Source organism: Phasianus colchicus, chromosome 4 (genome assembly GCF_987193195.1).
Source record: "Phasianus colchicus chromosome 4, bPhaCol1.hap1.1, whole genome shotgun sequence".
Classification (NCBI taxonomy): Eukaryota; Metazoa; Chordata; class Aves; order Galliformes; family Phasianidae; genus Phasianus; species Phasianus colchicus.
Window position 1 is genome coordinate 54709513 of NC_143439.1, and position 18100 is coordinate 54727612.

At 38.7% G+C, this 18100-nt stretch overlaps 1 protein-coding gene across 1 annotated transcript in view; it reads right to left on the reverse strand.

The window, feature by feature from the left end:
* The window catches only part of RBPJ (recombination signal binding protein for immunoglobulin kappa J region), an 88500-nt gene extending 71244 nt beyond the window's left edge, over positions 1-17256 (reverse strand). The window contains exon 1 of the mRNA XM_031588447.2: positions 17082-17256. Within this exon, the coding sequence (XP_031444307.1) occupies positions 17082-17092 (11 nt within the window). The 5' untranslated portion in view covers positions 17093-17256. The remainder of the gene's footprint in view (positions 1-17081) is intronic.
* Positions 17257-18100: the final 844 nt, after the last annotated feature.

The window sequence follows — 18100 nt, forward strand, 5'->3', positions numbered from 1 at the left end:
ATAAGTCATTGAAATCAATACTTCTTATCCTCAACCATTACATTCTCTACTACAAGTGAGTACACAGAGACAGATGGGGCAGGCTTTTACTGTAGCGTAGTCCATATAGATTAATTAGAAAACAAGCCCAGTGCAGCTGATGCCAAAATAAAAAGTCCAAAGCATGAAAAAAAAAACAGAATTACATCATTTCCTTGCATCTTCCCTGAGGACAAGGGATTGGAGCATATGAGTCAGTCTGAAAAAATGAAATGAAAACAGCCCAGCTTTTAGTGACTTTTCCTTGTTCTTACCTTATTGAGGAGAATAGGCCAGTGAAAACAAACAGCACAAGTCTTACCACATGCTAGGCTTTATAGTAAGAGTGAAGGTGTGTATGTGGATAGTTTGGCTATACCACTTGCAACAAAGGTAGAGTGGACAGGAAAAAGAGGAGTTGAATATGGGGAAGCATGAACTTGTGAGCATAGCATTTATATGGGCATATGCTGCCTGCTTCCAACTACAAAATAGGTAGGCTTTACAGCCATTGGGTGAAATATTTTCAAAGCTCTTCAGAAAGAATAACACATTCCACAGACCTTTCAGGTTCTCAAGCCTCTTCTTTATGCCCCTGCTTTCTGTGTACAGTACAGAAGTGTTGGGAGGATGAGGTAGTGGAGGACTTACACGCAACTTTCTTTGCATAGGGACAGTACCTTTTGTCCACTTGTTTTTAACTTTGCCATTTACTCACCTTACTGTCTGATTGACATCACAGTATCAAATATGCTGACAAATGACATTTAATAATGAAACCTATTTTTCTGAGAGTGAGAATTATCTGGATGTTAATTGTCAAAAATTAAGTGTCAGATAGCATCGTTCACTTCTCTTATAACAATGTCAAAGATAATGAAGCTTAGCTGCTTGAGTCAAGGGTTCATTTGATGGTTTCCCTATAATTCCTTTAATATCGAAGATATTCACTGGGTCAGTGTCTCTAAGAAAGTAGTTACATGTATGTCTTTTTTATTTTTATATGAATTCATTCTGAGTTGGAAGGGACCCACATGGTTCATCGACTCCAACTCCTGGCTCCACACATAACCACTCAAAAATCAGACGCTATGTGAAAGTGTTGTCCAAACACTTCTTCAACTCTGGCAACTTTGGACTATGGCACCCAAAACTGCACACAGCATTCTAGGTGTAGCCACATCAGCACAAAAAAAAACCTGTAATTTACTATTTTATTCCTTGTAAATTCCTAAGCTTATTTTGCCTATACTCTGCTTGTTCATGTCTTAATGTGATACATCTTTACTTTGTATCATTACTTTGCATGGTTTAGGGTAAAAACATCCTGAGGTTTATTTGATTGTATCACAGTCTTGGTTTTCATTTGAAAATAAATCTCTCTGTAGAAATATTTATGCCCATACTGATGACTGAGTGTGCAGTCTGGAGCAGTAGCTGTGAGTAATCATGATCTGCATCAAGAAGTGGAAGTAGAGATGTTGGAGCTCATTGACAGCTTTATGGAATGACTCTGTGCGCCAGGAGGAGAAAAATTGAGAAGACTCTATTAAATCACTAAAATATTGACTTCTGGAGTAATTTCTTGGGCCTCCTTGCCTCCACTAGCCTATGAGGGACAAATGGGAATGAACTGTAGGATGGCCATGAGAAACCAGAACCACGCAAGCTTCGTGTCATGCTGTGCCTCGGGCAGAGGTTTGCAGTAATCTGACCCTGTCCTCAGCATCTCTTTCCCCGAACTGCAAATCATTCCATTATTATCATGCTGTTTTACCATCATACAAATGCAAATTTGCCCTATAACACAGCAAGTCATATCTCTGATGGAATAGATTTCGCCATCCCATATCGTGTGTGTGCTTTATACTGCAGGTTCTACGTAAGCCCAAGAAAAACCCTCTGATGTGTACTACTGATTGTTTACATACGTTATCAGAGGAAAAAGAAAACACAACAGGAAAGGAAAGCTGGCAGCTCACGCTGCCAAGAAAGCTGGCAGAGGCTAGATTCACAGTCAGATCATTTCCAGTCAATAGGCTTTGTTTTCTTTTTAAAAACAAAACAAAACAGAACAGAACAGAACACCCATCCTAGAAAGTTTCTGCACTATTATTTTTTCTCCATTCGAGTCAGTCCAGAAGAATACTTGCAGTGACAACTATGTTTGGTACCAAGGGATGAAATGTTGGGAGATACTTCCAGGTGGAGTGTAGTGCGTGGCTTGCCAGTAGGCACAGTAAGATACTGTGGATTATACAAGTTCAACACAAGTAATGCTGCTTGGAGCTACGATCACATTTTCCTGTGATAAAGGCCTCTTAATGATAATGAAATAATGGATTTGCAATGCAAATAGAAATCAATGCCAAAATAAGAAGCTTAGGACCTAAGCGCATTTCTTGCCTCCAGGTCCGGTTCCACAATGGGATGAGAAGAGATGCATGCTGGAGGCCTACAACTCCAGCAGCCTCAGAATTGTAGCAAGGGGAGCATTCCCCTGGTCAGCAAAGGCAGCTCTCACAGCTCTTCTGAAACCAAAATGTTAGATGGAATAGAAAGTAACGCAAGCTTAATGACAGTCTAACTTGAACTGTGTCAGACAACACAAATGTTTAAATCTGTGCTGTATCAGCTCATCTTCTTATATCAGCCCCATTGTATGTATGGACAATACAGGAACCTTTTCCAGGATGAAATAAAAGTTGCAAGCTCATATTAGCACCTCAGGTACTACAATCCCTGCTAATCCATGCTCAATCTTCATAAATTCTTGGATTTTTGTTATAAAATTTTTCTATAAGGAACATTTTTGGACTCAAGACTGCTTTTTTTTTTTTTTTAAATGCTGACTCATTTTTGAAGAGAAAATATTAACTGTACTTGAAGAGATGCTACATAAGAAAAAATCAAATTCAAATTTTTGTATCAGCATAAGACATTTGTATTAGCAGCAGCCAGAGATGAAGAAAATAGAGACAGAAAAGAAGCCAAAATGCAATCACAGCTCTAACATGAATTCTGTGTGAGAAGATGCAGTATTATTAGCATCAGCATTTCTTTTGATCTGTTAGTCATCAGGAGCATGAGGATCATGCAGTGGAAGTAGAGCACTGATAAATTCACTTCATGTTCTGCTGTGGTGTCAGAAAACCAAAACAGAAGGATTATCTCCTGGCACTGTAATGTGTAAACAGTGACTTTCTATTCCATTTCCAGTTATGAGACATTTAAGGACAGGAGCACTTCAGGTTTTCTGTTAAATTCTACTCAGTCCTATCAAGTATAGATATTTTACTGAAAAAAAAAAAAAATTCTTTTGAAAAGACTACTTATTTTAAGGATATTTTCTAATTAGAAAAGGAAAAGAAAAATAGCAATAATCTTAGTTTTCTCAGAAATTGACGTGGAGGAGATCATGCTGTCTGCTTCTGACATTTAAATGAGATACATCCAGGAGACTAAATTTGGAATTCTTGTTTTACTGTGTCATCCCTGTATAAAGGAAGACCACAGATCACCTATTATACACTGAAGTTGCTCACAGGTTACAGCATATGCAACTTCCCTCTGCTCTCCAAGGTGACTGGAGGTGTGGTCATTTCAGAGGCACTAGCTGGTAGATCACTTGCTCAAATGTACCAAGACAAGACAGAAAGAGCTGTCAATGATACAGACAAAACAAAGTCATGCTTATAGGCCAAAATATCAAGGACATTATAAAAACTGTAGCTGAAAAGGGAACAAAGAAATGATGTTATTTGGTCAGAACTTGGTAGTAAACTGCCAGCTTCTGCCATATTTTTCTTGTGTTTTCTTGCCTTTCTCCTAAAGGCTGATGATTCTAGGACATTGTCATGCAGAAATGTCGTACCTGGAGGTACTCCTTACTAATGAAAGCGGAAAAGAAATAACCTTCAAATAAATAGATGTATATGCCCAAATCTTCATGAAGACCCAATCCCAATGTGAGCTACTTCAGATGACAACAATCATCTGTGCCTAACTCCCAAACTTACCCATGTCTATGAATTTCTTGTGTGCTCAGGAATAGGTGGAAAAGATTGGATGAGCTAACTTTGGCTGAGGAGATCCTGGTTCCCTATTGCAGGCTGACTAGGAATATTTTTGAATTTTGCTCTTATACAAGAACTGTCTGACTCCATTCCATGAGAAGAGCAGAAGTGGACCAACAGTAAATCATTTTACTGAAGAACCTTTGCCCACCTTCATTTCATGCTCATGACTCCTGCAGATGCTGGCTCATAGCCAGCACGTGGTAATGGCAACAGAACTCGTTTGCATTAGTTCCTTTAATTCACTGTTTCCCTTACAGACCTGAAAAGAAATGAATCTAAAATAATTGCTTGCTTATAGAGTAATACTGACTTGTTCATTAAACCTTGCTGGGGCACTGGATGCAGGCACTTGAATGATTTGGAAAATATGAGAAGAACTTGGCTAGGGAACAAAAGCAGAGCTGATATGTGATAATGGCAAAAACAGAAGTCAAAGCTATATAATACAGGCAAATTCCTATTGAATGCCTCTTTGTCTTGCTTTAAAGAAACACAGAGAAGCACTCAGGATGTGCAGATAAGTAGGCAGTGTTCCTTACAGCAAAGCTGAAGGAAAGAAGGAAATGCTTCAAGGGCCGGTGCCTGGTTGTATGGAATATTTCTGGGCTGAAAGCAGTCAGCTGGAGTTCATCGTGATAGTCCCTCAAACTACTTTATCGCATCAATATGCAGTAATCAGTAAGAAGCAGCCACAGTACTTTCCCATTGCTTTGTGCATGGTGAGATAGGAAGAGGGACTAATGTGGAGTTTGGATCAGTAAAGAGCACCGCATCGAATAGTAAGCTCAGCCCACATTTGAAAAATGTGGAAGGGGAACAAAAAAAGGGAACTATGATGGCATGTAAAATTCAGCTCTTCCTCTTGCCTACCAATTAGTCGTTCCAATAAGTAAAAGGGAAACGTTTTTCGAGTATTTGTTCACGTACGGGGTGAAAGAAATAAAGACAAGTCAATAAACTTATTAGTGTTACATTCTGAAATTTCTTTGCATCTGCCACCACTGCTTCAATACCAAGGGGGGAGGGCTTCCAACCTACTTCATAGGCTTATCAGCTAAGTTGGTGAAGGCAAAATGTCTCCCTCTCACAGAAAGAAGTAGCCAAGTACTTTACCTTAAGAGAAAATTATATTGGTTGCTTTCAGAGACAATAATATTGGATTAGCCTTCAACCAAGATCCACAAGAGTGCAGTTTCAGCATCTGATTTCTGTTTTTACGAATCTGTGTATCTGTGTCTTGAACTGAATCACTTTATTTCACTGTGATGTTTCATAATGTTTTTGATAGACAGCTTTTACCCTTTACAGTGTAAGGGAACTGCTATATCATCTTAAAAATGTGTCGTATGCCAACATAGTCTGCAGTTCAGATTCAATAGTGTGGTCTTTCTTCAGAATATACTCCACCCCCAGCTCAAGATAGTCCTTTGAACAGTGGAAACAAAATAAGGACTAGAGTGGTAGTACCATTAGTGGCAAAATGACACAGTGACATTTCTGATTCTGGCAAGTTCTTATACTAGTTCACTTCTATTAGTTCACTTTCAGGTGGCACAGGACACTTCATTAGCTGTTAACATGTTGTGACCCAGATATTAGAAAAAAAATCCCAGTATTGGCCTCAGTGAGATAATTAGGATCATTAGAAAAAATTCTCAGCCTATTTTGCTGAGTTAAAACCCATAGGATTATATCTCCTGCGCTTTACTTTCCTTTTACACTTCATGTCCTTATAGCCAGGATGGAAGCACTGCTTCAGAAGTCAGCTAGTTAAGTTCCAAAAAAAAGTTACAAAATTTTTCTACAGATTTGTCAAACCTGAAGAGTTCCCTCCTGTGATGCAGCCACATCACCATATAGTTTCTGTCTGGGAGACTGCAGCTCCAGAACATCCAGAGCTGGACTCCAGAGCAGTCCAGGTGCTTTGTATTATTTGGAATCCTACTTAAGACAAGAGCAAGGAAGCCATGAAAGCCCTGGCTTTAACTTCATTTTGGCCTACACCTCTATCGCAGTCAGCTTGCAATCCCAGTTTAAGCCAAAACCTGCCTGCCTGCCTGCCAGGCGCCCTGCCGTGGAGGAGGCTGCAGAGGTTTGCTGCTGATTCAGGCCAACTTGGGCTGAGGGTCGCAGGGCTTCCAGGATCTCAGTCCAGCTGGCTTGCTGGACCCCACAACCTGCCTGCAGACCAGAAGCCATGGCAGATGCTAATGTGAATCCTGTTGATTGAACTACTGCTTACCCCCAACTGGCAGAGACTTTCTTAAAACTGCTGCTGTGATCCCTGCAGATCACCTTTCAATTTGGAAATTTTGTATACATGCGTTTCCTTTTTTTCCCCACTCAACAATTTTCTGTTTCTCAACAGAAAATCTCATAGGATTTTCCTCCCACTCTTATTTGCACATAAACAAATTTTAAACTGCCAACATCTCACCTCTTCAGATATTCTGGTGTTTGTCCATTGTAGCATAAGTGTGGGTATTTAAACCCCAACAAAGATAAAATACATTCAGATGGAGAAATTCTTCCAAAATTCAGCAGACTGCTCGGGGTTACCCTAAGAGATGGAATGGTAGAGTTCTGCTGACATATTCCACCTTTTTCATACCAAAACTGTAGAAAGATCATCCTGTGAAGGGATTGTAGTCAGTTTCCTCCTCTTTTTTTTTTCCTTTCTTTCTCTTTTCCACAGTCTTTAATCTAAACAAAAACAGCAAACAATGCTGAACAAGAATTGGGAATTTACTGAGGTAATTTTTTTCTCCCTGTAACTCTGGTAATGTCACTGTAGGATTATCAATAATTTGGTAAGATGTAATTTTTAATGCTCTATGTGGGTTGTTTTGTAAAATATTTCCTTCTAAAGCAGGCAGGTAAGTGCCCAAAGCACATAAAAGAAAAGTCACAGTTGATGCATAAGGAAAAGTGTATGGTTTCCTAAGTTTCAAACTTCCTGTGCTCATGCAGCTAAACAATATGGAATTGTGTTGAGAAGGAAAGCGGGTTCCCAGTGGTACCTGGCTGAGTTTGGGATTACAACTGTCACTTAAGGATGTAACTAAATGTCACTGCAGAAAGCTCCAAAGCTGCCATTTGCCTGAGCATCTTGTACTGCATTAGCACTACTTTTATCTGCAGTTAAATATTTATATTTTTAGAAGCTTTACTTCTTGAGTACTGGGTTTTCCAAACTAGGAAGACCTTGTGGTCACTGTGTGGGGTCAGACAGATAGAAGAAAAGGAGCAAAGCATCACTGCTTTGTAACTACCCTACCTCTGTGCAGTGCTTCTGAAAAAAATTAAAAATAGTTTCCTGTTTTAGTAGAAAACTTCCTGTTATTCATATATCCTCTCTGTCACTTAATGTGAGGTGTCAAGTTTATAAACAAAATGCAATGCAACACACCAAGTTTTATACCTCCAAGAAGATGAATCAATTCCAATTTACATTGCTTCATTTGTAGGGGCTATGCAAGGAGTGGCCTGAAGAGAAAAGCAAAATGAGGAAGTTTCTGGATTACTATTTTCCACTAGAAGTTCTCATTATTTTTATATTAAAAGGCTTTTTGTGAGAGGTGAGAAGATTCTATCCTGTAATACAGCTTCAACATGCTGTATGCACTTTCAGTGTTGTTTTGCCCACAGCTGAGCATTCGAAGAGGGTCTTTAGTGCTGCAGGTATTTAAGGCTAAAGGCTACAAATAAGACCTGGTAGAATAGGATTTCTTTTGTGTTTGTTAAGGAGGGTAGTGATAGGAGAAGGGGGAGACAGGTTTAGGGAAGTTTAGGTTAGATATTAGGAGGAAGTTTTTCACACAGAGGTGGTGACGCACTGGAACAGGCTGCCCAAGGAGGCTGTGGATGCCCCATCCCTACAGGCATTGAAGGCCAGGCTGGATGTGGCTCTGGGCAGCCTGGTCTGCTGGTTGGCGACCCTGCACACAGCAGGGGGGTTGAAACTTGATGATTATTGTGGTCCTTTTCAACCCAGGCCATTCTATGATTCTATGAAGGTGGAACAGAGCAGTGTGCTACAGCAGAGTGCTGTGTGGCACTGTGAGATCACGGTGCTAAAAATTAGGAGACTGCATTATTTTTCTGCCTCTTTAATATTTTAATTTTCTTAGCAAGTGTGTCCTCATTACATACCGCTCTTTCCAATCCTGTATCATAGATGAGAAGCTTTTACAGGGTGTTTGTAGTCAGAGGGCAGAAAATATAATGTTGAATCCTCTTAACTGCACAGTTCTTTGTTACAGACTGCAGCTGAATTTCCAAAACAGAAAGCATGGAAACGGGGATCTGGCTCCACAGCACTGTGCTGTGTTACATACAGGTGCTGATCCCAGGAATCCAGAATCCTGAGTCAGCAGGTGTCTGCGTTGTGGCTTTTCTGTAGGGAATAAAGTTATAAACCCCAAAGAAGGTGTTTATCCTCAGTCTTCACTACAACTGTAAGAGGTTTTCTTCCGTCAGCAGCAGCTATGCACAGGTTAATAGCATTTTAAAGCATAAACAAGAGGGGCATAAAAAAGCCATGTAAGAAGCACACGCTTCCTGCAAAACTCTCTGTCCTCTTTCCCCTCTCCCGTGGCAGCAAAGTGGAACAAATCCTTCCTGCTTACAGAGGTACACAGGCTTCTCTGCAGGTCGTTTTCATTGCCTCTTCCCAAAGTCTTGGCTCTTGCAGTTACAGTAGTTTAATTTTTCAGATCTGCTAGGATTTGGGCTGCAGATATTCTTTTGCCTTTTCTATTTTATTGCAGACTTGTTGCATAGTTACTGATTAGCAGCCACTTTATGGTACTTTATTGATTTTTGTCATGGGTTTCTAGTTTTCTTAGGATTTTATTTTCATAGCTGTAAAAGGCATTGAAATGCCATTATTGAAACGAGTTTAAAAGTTTAGCATTCACAAGCATTGGTTTTGTTCACAATAACTTTCAATTTTCTCACTTTAAAACACAAACAACCAGAACTGTTGCAACAACAAGAGTGTCATAACAAGTCCCAGATCTCTTCATTGTTTTCCAGCCTGCTTTTAATTGTCTGAGTGTTATAAAAGTAAATTCAAAAGTTTTGAATTAGCAGCATTTAAAAATCTCAGAGTATCCGGAACTAATAAGGCTTCTACTGAATAGTAGTAATTCTACAAAGAAAGACTATTACAGAATATGTTAGTTTGTGACCATTGCATTATACATTAAGTTTTGGCCTGAGCTGACTGTGTTCAGAATTAAAGAAAATAAGGCATGACATTAAGAGAGAAAAAAAGAGTATGCTAGATGGGATCAGTGAAATAGAGGAGCCTGACAATGTAAGAGTGGCAAAGAAAGAAATTGCAATCGTATTGCTGTAGAGCAGAACATAAACAAAGGCACCAAACTGATGGAGTATGTACACTTCCAATAATGCGTATGAATGAAAGAATCAGTAATTCAAGATTGAAAAAGAGGTGAAAAAACCTCAATTTGAATTTGGGTAGCCACCTGGCATTAAATAACTTAAAATCAAGTGAAAGTTATTGTGTGGCTGGGCAGAGAGAAGGGAAGATTACAGCAAACGTTAAAATGAAACAGCTGAGCTTTCTTACTACAGCTACAGAATTAAGGCATAAAACGAAAGAATACTCAGGGAGAATTTGAACCTAGTAATCATTAGATCAATAAAAAAGAATTCATTTAGGACAACTGGGAACTTAAGAATGTGAAAGCAAGCACAAAAGTGATGTTTTGGCCAAGGACTTCTGGACAGGGAAAATCATTTTTTTTCTAATGTCAGCAGAAAGCTTTGTCTAAATGTCAGCAACAAGAAGAAAATGTGAAATCATCAGCAAAAAGAAACATTTATCATTCCTGAACTTCCATGTCACCTATGGCAACTTCTGGGAACAAGATTTTCCACAGGGAATATTATGAATAGTTACTGGCAATAGATTTCAAATATTTTTAAACATCTCCCTGAAAACAAAATATGTCATTGAACGTCCACTCCAGAATGGCTTTCTTTATCAGAGGAGGAAAATAAAAAAGAATAGTACACCTACTTTTGAGCAAGATCCAGGAAGATTAAAAAAAAAAAAATGGGTGACCAGGTAGGCTTGTCAGATTTTGCTATACAGAAGCAGTTCATCCTAAAATGCTGAACAAATGAACCCAACGTAGTCTTATAAATGATTGCTCATCACAGCAAAGCAGTTATTTAAGAGCCCCTTAGAGAATCCTGAATCAAATAAAAACAGGTAGACAGCTGAGGACAGGTTAACAGCAGTGACATAAGGAACTCCTCCCTTTGGTGTGTGTCCAATCCATCGCTGCTTCACGGGTCTTACAGGGTCCAACGGGATCATAGCACCTTGCTACCATAGGGGCTTAAAATGCTACCAATGTCTCCTCAGAGCTGCCCATGGGTGAAACTTTTAAGAAGAGGGCAACAGAATGAAAAACACTTCATCTACAGTGAAGCATTTTCCACCCTAGTGGAAGGCCAGGGTTGCCTCCTGCCAGCCAGGCCAGGCAAGGAGCAGCTCACCTGCTATTAAACACCCATCCTGACTCCTCAGGGTCTCATCCTTCTGGCTAATATTTCTTCATTTTATGGGATTGGTCAGAGTTCTGACATGGTATTGACTAAAAGTACCTGTGCTCTTGTTTGGAGAGCTGGCTATGGTGGAGTGGAGGAGAAGGCAACACTGACAAGTGCCCTTATCTACATTTGCCATCAAACCAGTGCAAGTTACTCTTAATAAGGAAAAGACATTTCACCTGCAGATCAGGGGTAAGTATCTTTCTGCCAATGAGTATCCAAGAAGGATGCATTTTTGAGCTAAAGTTAAAATGATCCTCATTATCAGATACTGGTTATTATACATACATACATACATACATACATACATACATATATATCTCACATTTATATAGCATCACATCTTTGAAGGGGAAGAAAACAAAAAGCTAACTTAAATTAATGCAATTGTATTCATTTCACTGTAATTGGAGACATTCCTGTTTACAGAAAAATACCTCTGAGTATTTATATATATATAAGAAGCATATATATATAAGAAGTATTTATATATATAAGACGACATTTAAAAAATGGCAGTCCCCTATCATATCCTGGGCTACGGATGTAACACTCTCAGAATTCAAGCCACTGCTGTGTGCTGTGTCACTGGACAGAAACTTTAAGTCCTGTGCATGTAGAGGCACAAAAGAGGATGTGCTATGTCTCTTTGGAGGCTCTCATGGGCCACTGAAACAGCAAAAGAGAGAAGGAAGTACTGTTGCTACTCAGCTCAGTAAATAACCAGGATTCTTAACAAATAGGCACACTGGGGCTTTCGTCAGAGTTAACATCCAATCACCTCACCCTCAAGATAGGAAAGCCAAAATCTTAAATCTAAGCAAAAAGCAGGAGTACCTCAAACAGTGTTCCACAGAAGTCTGTTGACCCACGTTAGGGTTCCAGGAATTTAAAGGTTATGAAAATAAACCCAATTTTACCATTCAGTGTCTAAACAGGACACTTCATCATTACCTAAATGGCCTGTTAAACTAGATGTAAAACTAATATTTGAAGAACGCCCTGATGGTGCTATCTAGAACACAGACTATCACTCCAACTTTTCAAAAGCTCATCTCCCACTTGTTGAGGATACTGAAGATTAGTTGAAAAGTTGGCTTTCTGCAGTACAGCCTACCTGAATACATGAATTTAAAGCTCCTGTAGTGTCTTTCATAAACGAAGCCCAGATTCACCCTAGACAGGAACTGTGAAAACCTCTTACAAAAAGATAAATGTTTGCTCTACTTATTCTGGGTTTGTTTAGTTCTGGACCTATTACTGCCATGGAAAATTCAGGAACATTTGACTGATTCTACTAAAAAGCATCTTAAGGAAAAGGTAAATAAATCTCATGTCTATGCAATGATTCAATGGATTTATGATTTTAAAACCTAAGCTCACGGAATTTTGAACGCAACACTCTTTTTATTTTGCTGGATTAGAAGGGCAGACATTTTATCAACACACAGGAGATTCTGCAAACTTCATTTGATCGTACTGCATAATTCTCTTTTCTTTGTGTCAGACTGAATTTCAGTGATTCAGAAAATCTGAAGTGCCATTTTTGGATTCAAAATTTGTAAAATACTTTTTTTATGTACACATCTATCTTACACATACCTATGTGCCTGCACCCATGTTCCTTTTGCTGTCATTTCACTGTTAGATTCCATATAAAAACCAAGGAGGTTTTTTTGGATACTTTTCTAATGGCTTAGAATACTCACTGAGGCTGAAAACAGTCCAGAGTTTCTGGAAATCTAAATCCTCTTATTTTAATAGTTTTTTAAATCCTTGGCATTTAGCTTTGAACTTTTACCAAGAAAAGTTATATCTTATAAACAATGGCATTTGTTGATTGGATGGAGGACTAGATCAATATTGGTTTTGGCAACTCTTTTTGGCTGTGTTTTTCTGAAGAAATATGCTGGTTGTGGTGTTAAAAAGTTATGTCAGTTCCTTAACATGTGCCTCTTTTTCTTGGAGCATTGCCTGAAATTTAGTTTCCAAAGTTACTTCCAGAAGTTAACCTAGAGGCTGGCCTCCTCTGCAAAGGAAGCTACACAAAGAAGTACTGGAATATAATCTACTGTTGCGAGCTATCACCATACATGAAGTAAAACGATTCAAGATTAAAGACATATCATAAAACAATGTATTTTTGTTTCACAGAAGCACTGAACCGTAGGCCCCAACTCTCATTTACACTGATTAAGTCTGATTTACGCTGTTCTTGCATTTTAAAAGGAGGTTGAATGTAAATAAGTAGAATGATAGCAATGAGGTTTTAGGCACTATGGGAGTAATCTGTCTGACACACAGCAAAATACAAGCCACATGATTTCCATGAATCTGTTCCTGATTCAAGCCCAGTACTGTGAATGAACAAAAAACCTATCTTTTAGGGAAAACATGCCATTTTGATTTCAAAGTTTCCACTGAGAGGAAATGCAAACTGACAAATTGCTACGATTACATTCAGAATTAACATTTTCATCTTATTTTGATTTGAATTTGTTTAGTTTCAGCTTCTGACTGTTTCAGCCTCTGATACAGCTGCTACAAGAAGGAGTCGCTTTGATTTAAAATGCCTGTCCTCAGAGCCAATGGCTCTTCTCAGTATGGGTTGAAGGATGAGCTAGCTGAACTCCAGAGCCAGGTAAAATAGTCCTGCAACTGGTACAAAGGTACCAGCATCAGCATAATCTCTCGTGTTTTTATCCTTCCCCTAGGTCTTGCTAAAATAGTTGCACTGATTTAAAACGGTTGCCTAATTACCAGTTTAAATTTAATAGTGGTCCCATATCTATCTATCAGTCTCCCATACGTGCCCTTAGTTCACCTGTCTTGGTGCTTAGCCCTCAGTTGTATTCCCAGAAAGCAATCACATTACATTCCAGACTTTCTTTTACTGTGATAAATAAGACAAGCTCCTTCATTACTCTCAAAAAGCAGTTTTCATAATTCACTCAGGTGCCTGTTGTACATGTATAAGTCTGAATTCTCAAATGTGAGCAAACAGATTTTCCACAGAGCATCTTACTAAGATTCTCAGTGAAGAACGTTAATATTTTCCGATTTTAAAAAAGAAATTCTCTCACCTGATTCAAGTTGAAATTACTAATGCCTACATTCAGCTCACTTTGTTGCTCTGCCTGACAAAAGCCTTTTCTTCTTTTGTTGTTGTTGTTGTTGTTGTTGTAGTCTGATGAAGAAGGCCACTTTACGATATAAATTCATGTTGCTTGACCCAGAGAATGGAATTCACCTCCTCCATCTTTAGGTACTTTCAGAAAGTAATTTAGTCTCTCCTGAGAAAGATGTCCTGAACAGGTGGGATAAATGAGCAGTAAAAGCTCCCATCCCTGTATGTTAATTACAGATGGCTTTTGATAATGCTGTAGTGGGAAGTACAGCATCAATTGATTATACAAATAGAGCACTGTATTTTCTCTCCCATGAAAAAACAAAACTACTTATTGAACATTGCTGTATATTCTGCATTATTTCTAATTTTCCTCTAATAATGTCTAAATGGGTTATTTGTGGTCTCTTCTGGTCATTATTTTTAAGAACTGATCTTATTTATAGAAATAGAAGAAACCATAGTTCATACATTTATGATGTCGAGGAATCTCCTCTTCCCCCATCCTCCTCAGAGTCAAGGATATTTTCTTCACTTTGAACTTAAAAATGATTATTTCTTAAGGCAATACAAAGCAGACAAAACAGCCCCATCCAATGATAGATGAGGTAACTTTTGATTATGTATTTAGTAATTTTTCCATTAAGCTGTGCTTTATTAAATGGCTTCCCTTTCACTTTAGTGTCAAATGTATGTTAAAAAAAAAAAAAAAAAAGTGCTGTATCAGGTTTTTTATTATTGTAAATTATTGCTAATGAAAAATAAGTTATGAATGTCAATCTATTATGATTTAAGGACAACTGTTAACTGTGCAACTTAAACTGTTGCACTTCTAATAACCTATGAAGTGACATATTCATTCCTTCTTTTACCCCACTATCACCACAGTTCTATGTGATTACTTGTGTCAAACAAAGTAGGCTTGGTGCACCATGTGGGTAGTTATCCCCATAATTATTCTGAATTACTTTTTCCATAAAGAATTCAAAACTATTTTACCAAAAAAAAAAAAAATATCAAAAAATATACATCAAAATTATTGTATTCAGTAAAGGAAGGCAGGTAGTATAGGTGTATGAAAAAGTTTGATAACATACGTCAGCTTAGGCAAGTAGTGGAATTCAGGTAGATTTAATTATATGTTGGCTTTGACCAGTTAAATGTTGCTTTGCCAAAAACTAACAGAGAAATTTAAGGGCAGTAAATATTCTGCAATTGATTTTTCTTAGTTTTCCTCGATGAAGATTATAATTTTGGAAGCCTGTTTTTCTCCCCATTAGGACAACAAGTATAAAGTGATCTATGAATCAAGCTGTTCATGGATTTATTAGTACCTGCTATAGAGTTTCCTTAAAGATTTTGGAATGACATCTTCCATTCTGCAGTTCTTTCATTATTCCAGAAAAACTTTCCAGTCTACATTCAGTTATAACTTTCATCACCAAATCTAATCATTTCCAGAAAAGGAAAAAAAAATGTTCTAAAAGTGGCCATTTTTCTCTACTTCGCAAGAAAATTTTCAGACACTTTTGTAAGCCAGGCCCTTCCTGCAGTCACTGGCAGTGTGCTGTCCGAGTTTTAATCAGCGCTTCTTTTGATGGCAGGGTCTACCATCATTTGAAGTGGTGTGTAGCAGATGCCAAATACTTGGCATTTTACACTAAGTTCAGTCAGAGATCTGAAATGCCCTCATTCTCTTTTACCTGAAATGCTGATTCTGAATTATGATGAGAGTGGAGACAGTTTCCTTATCTCTTGAGAATTTGTCTGACATTTGTGGGAGCAAACTGTATCCTGGCATGTTGGTGTCCCTGCCTATGACTCTAGATTGTCAAATTTGATCATTTGACCCAAAAAAAAAAATTAAAAAGTACTTTCTCCGAAGGCCAAAAAGAGATTTGTTACTCTTTTTAGTTGTTATTTCTTTTGCTCATTTGCTCAATCGTAATACATGATAAAAGGATTACTTTACCAAGGGTACTAAAATCAATCCATGCTTCTGGAGAAGCTCGCAGCAGTTCACACGTGTCCTGTCAATGGCACAGCCATTTCATTGCCGGGCTTCTTGTGTACCTCTCCAGTGCATCTCCACATTTAATGCAACAGCATGTCCTTGCCACTGCTGCTGTGCCACAGCCATGGCCACACCTCATCTTGCCAAGGCAGTGCCCTCACCTGACCCAGCAGCAGGAACAGTTCCCTCTGCTTTCATCTCTGTCAGACCAAAATGAAGCTGTTGGACTTTATATGAAGGCTTTTCTTTTCTGTTGGATTTTTAGGGGAGGCCTCAGATCTCATTTACTCAGTTATATATTTTTTCATTGGATAGCAAAGCCATTCAACACATTTTTTTCTTCTTCAAAGAGCATGATTTGCAGGCTTTCCCCCAACTTTGTCATCCACCCAATATACAGAGCTCCTCAAATCTTTCTCTGTACATTCTCCCATTGTTTACCCATTGTTATGGATCATCTTTGAGTTCACTCCAATTTTTTTTTTTTTTAAGATAACTCTTGAATGGTAAAAACAAAACTGCAGCATTCTAGAAGCTCTTTGAAGCAACAAGCAAGAGCAGAAACTCTTGCCAACTCGCTTGTCTTCTCAGGTTGATGTTATCCTTACTGATTCCCACCACTTAACTCCTCCCTGCTGCTCAGAGGTACAGAGCAATGAATAAGATTATCAATGATTCTCAAGATCCTTATCAAAGGCCTACGAACATGAAACATCGATTCCCCACCATGCAAAAGTTCTGTCAGCCTGCATACACACATGCCATGGAGGTTCAGATGCCTGCGATCTCCTCACCAGCTCTGAGGAAGGACTCACAGGCAAGAGGGACCAATGTACACGCTGGCTGTGTGCTTGAATCAGACACCTCAAGAGCAGCCACAGCACTTGTCCAGAGAAACATTTAGACTTTCCTCAAGGACCTAAAATTATAGCTATATGGTTCATACAGAGAAAATACAGCTTCAGAGCAGTCTCTTCATCTTCCAGTATGAGAACTCTCAATATTTTTTAGGAAGAACAGGCAAAATATAATTCAATTCAATAAAAACTGACATAGTTATGCTTTATGGCGCCAGACATAGATCATTTAATTAACTATTCAATTTTTGCATGAAGTTCTCTTCATGCAAAATATAAATATATCGTTAAAATATCTTAAATATATTGTTAAAAGAGCTAATATAAAGTCAGACGGAAGTAGAGTAACAGTGCAGAAAGGTTTAAGAGTGTGTTTAAATAGTACAATAAGCACTTACAAGACTTTCATTTGGCTTGGCTTACAGCATCAGCGTGCGACGTTCTTGCAGTGCCCTGAATCACTGAGCCACAGAACTGCCTTATCCCATCCCTCTGCAATTCCCAAGCAGAGAGGTTTCTGGGCCGAGCTATGGTATTTTCAGCTTGAAGTGGAAAAGGCAAGCTTTCCAGATCTTTCATGTGCAATATACTAACTCTACATAAAAGAGTAGACTTCCTCATTCATATATGGAGCAGGCTATATTCCTCTTTCACTATGACTGTCAGATCTGTGACACAACCTCACAAACCCACTGTAGAGAAATTTAGAAAGATTTTAGAGAAGTCATTTAACTTTTACTGAATACAAAATGCCAGAGACTTGCTTTTAATGACTGAAAGTTTTGTTTTATAAGTGATCTTAGTAAGAGAAGGAAAATGAGTCATGTGGAACATATATCGTGTATGAGGCATCTTACCCACAGAAAGGCAGAGGGAATGCAGAGAGATTTGCCTGGACTTCTAACAGCCTCGAAGAGCTTTTTTCTCCCTACCTTGCAGGACAGTGTATTTCTTTGTTTGTGTACAGAAGCAGTCATTATGTCCATCCAAACCTCAACCCGAGCAGGCGACTCAGCATATGACTCGTATGACTGTTTTGAATGGCATTGCCAGTGTGGCGTTTGAAGCCTGCAGCTCACACAGCCCCAGCAGCTGTGACAGTCTGTCCCTTCCTCACCACTCCTCCAGGATTCTGTGCTCTTCAAACATGGATGTGACAGAGAGGAGCAAGAGAGCATGAATGCAAGGCAATGAATAAAATTGTGAAATCACATGGCCACTTGACAAAATTCACAGAGTTGCAAGAAAGATAGTTCTGAGATGCCAGACAGGTCTAGTGTCCTTTACAAGAAACACCCACACGCCTGTCTGTCTTGTAATATTTTCCCCTTTACATATGTGTCGGGCAGGAGGAGGTTATCACTGCTCTCATTTTACATCCAAAGAACCCAGTGGTGTTAACAGAACAGCAGGCACT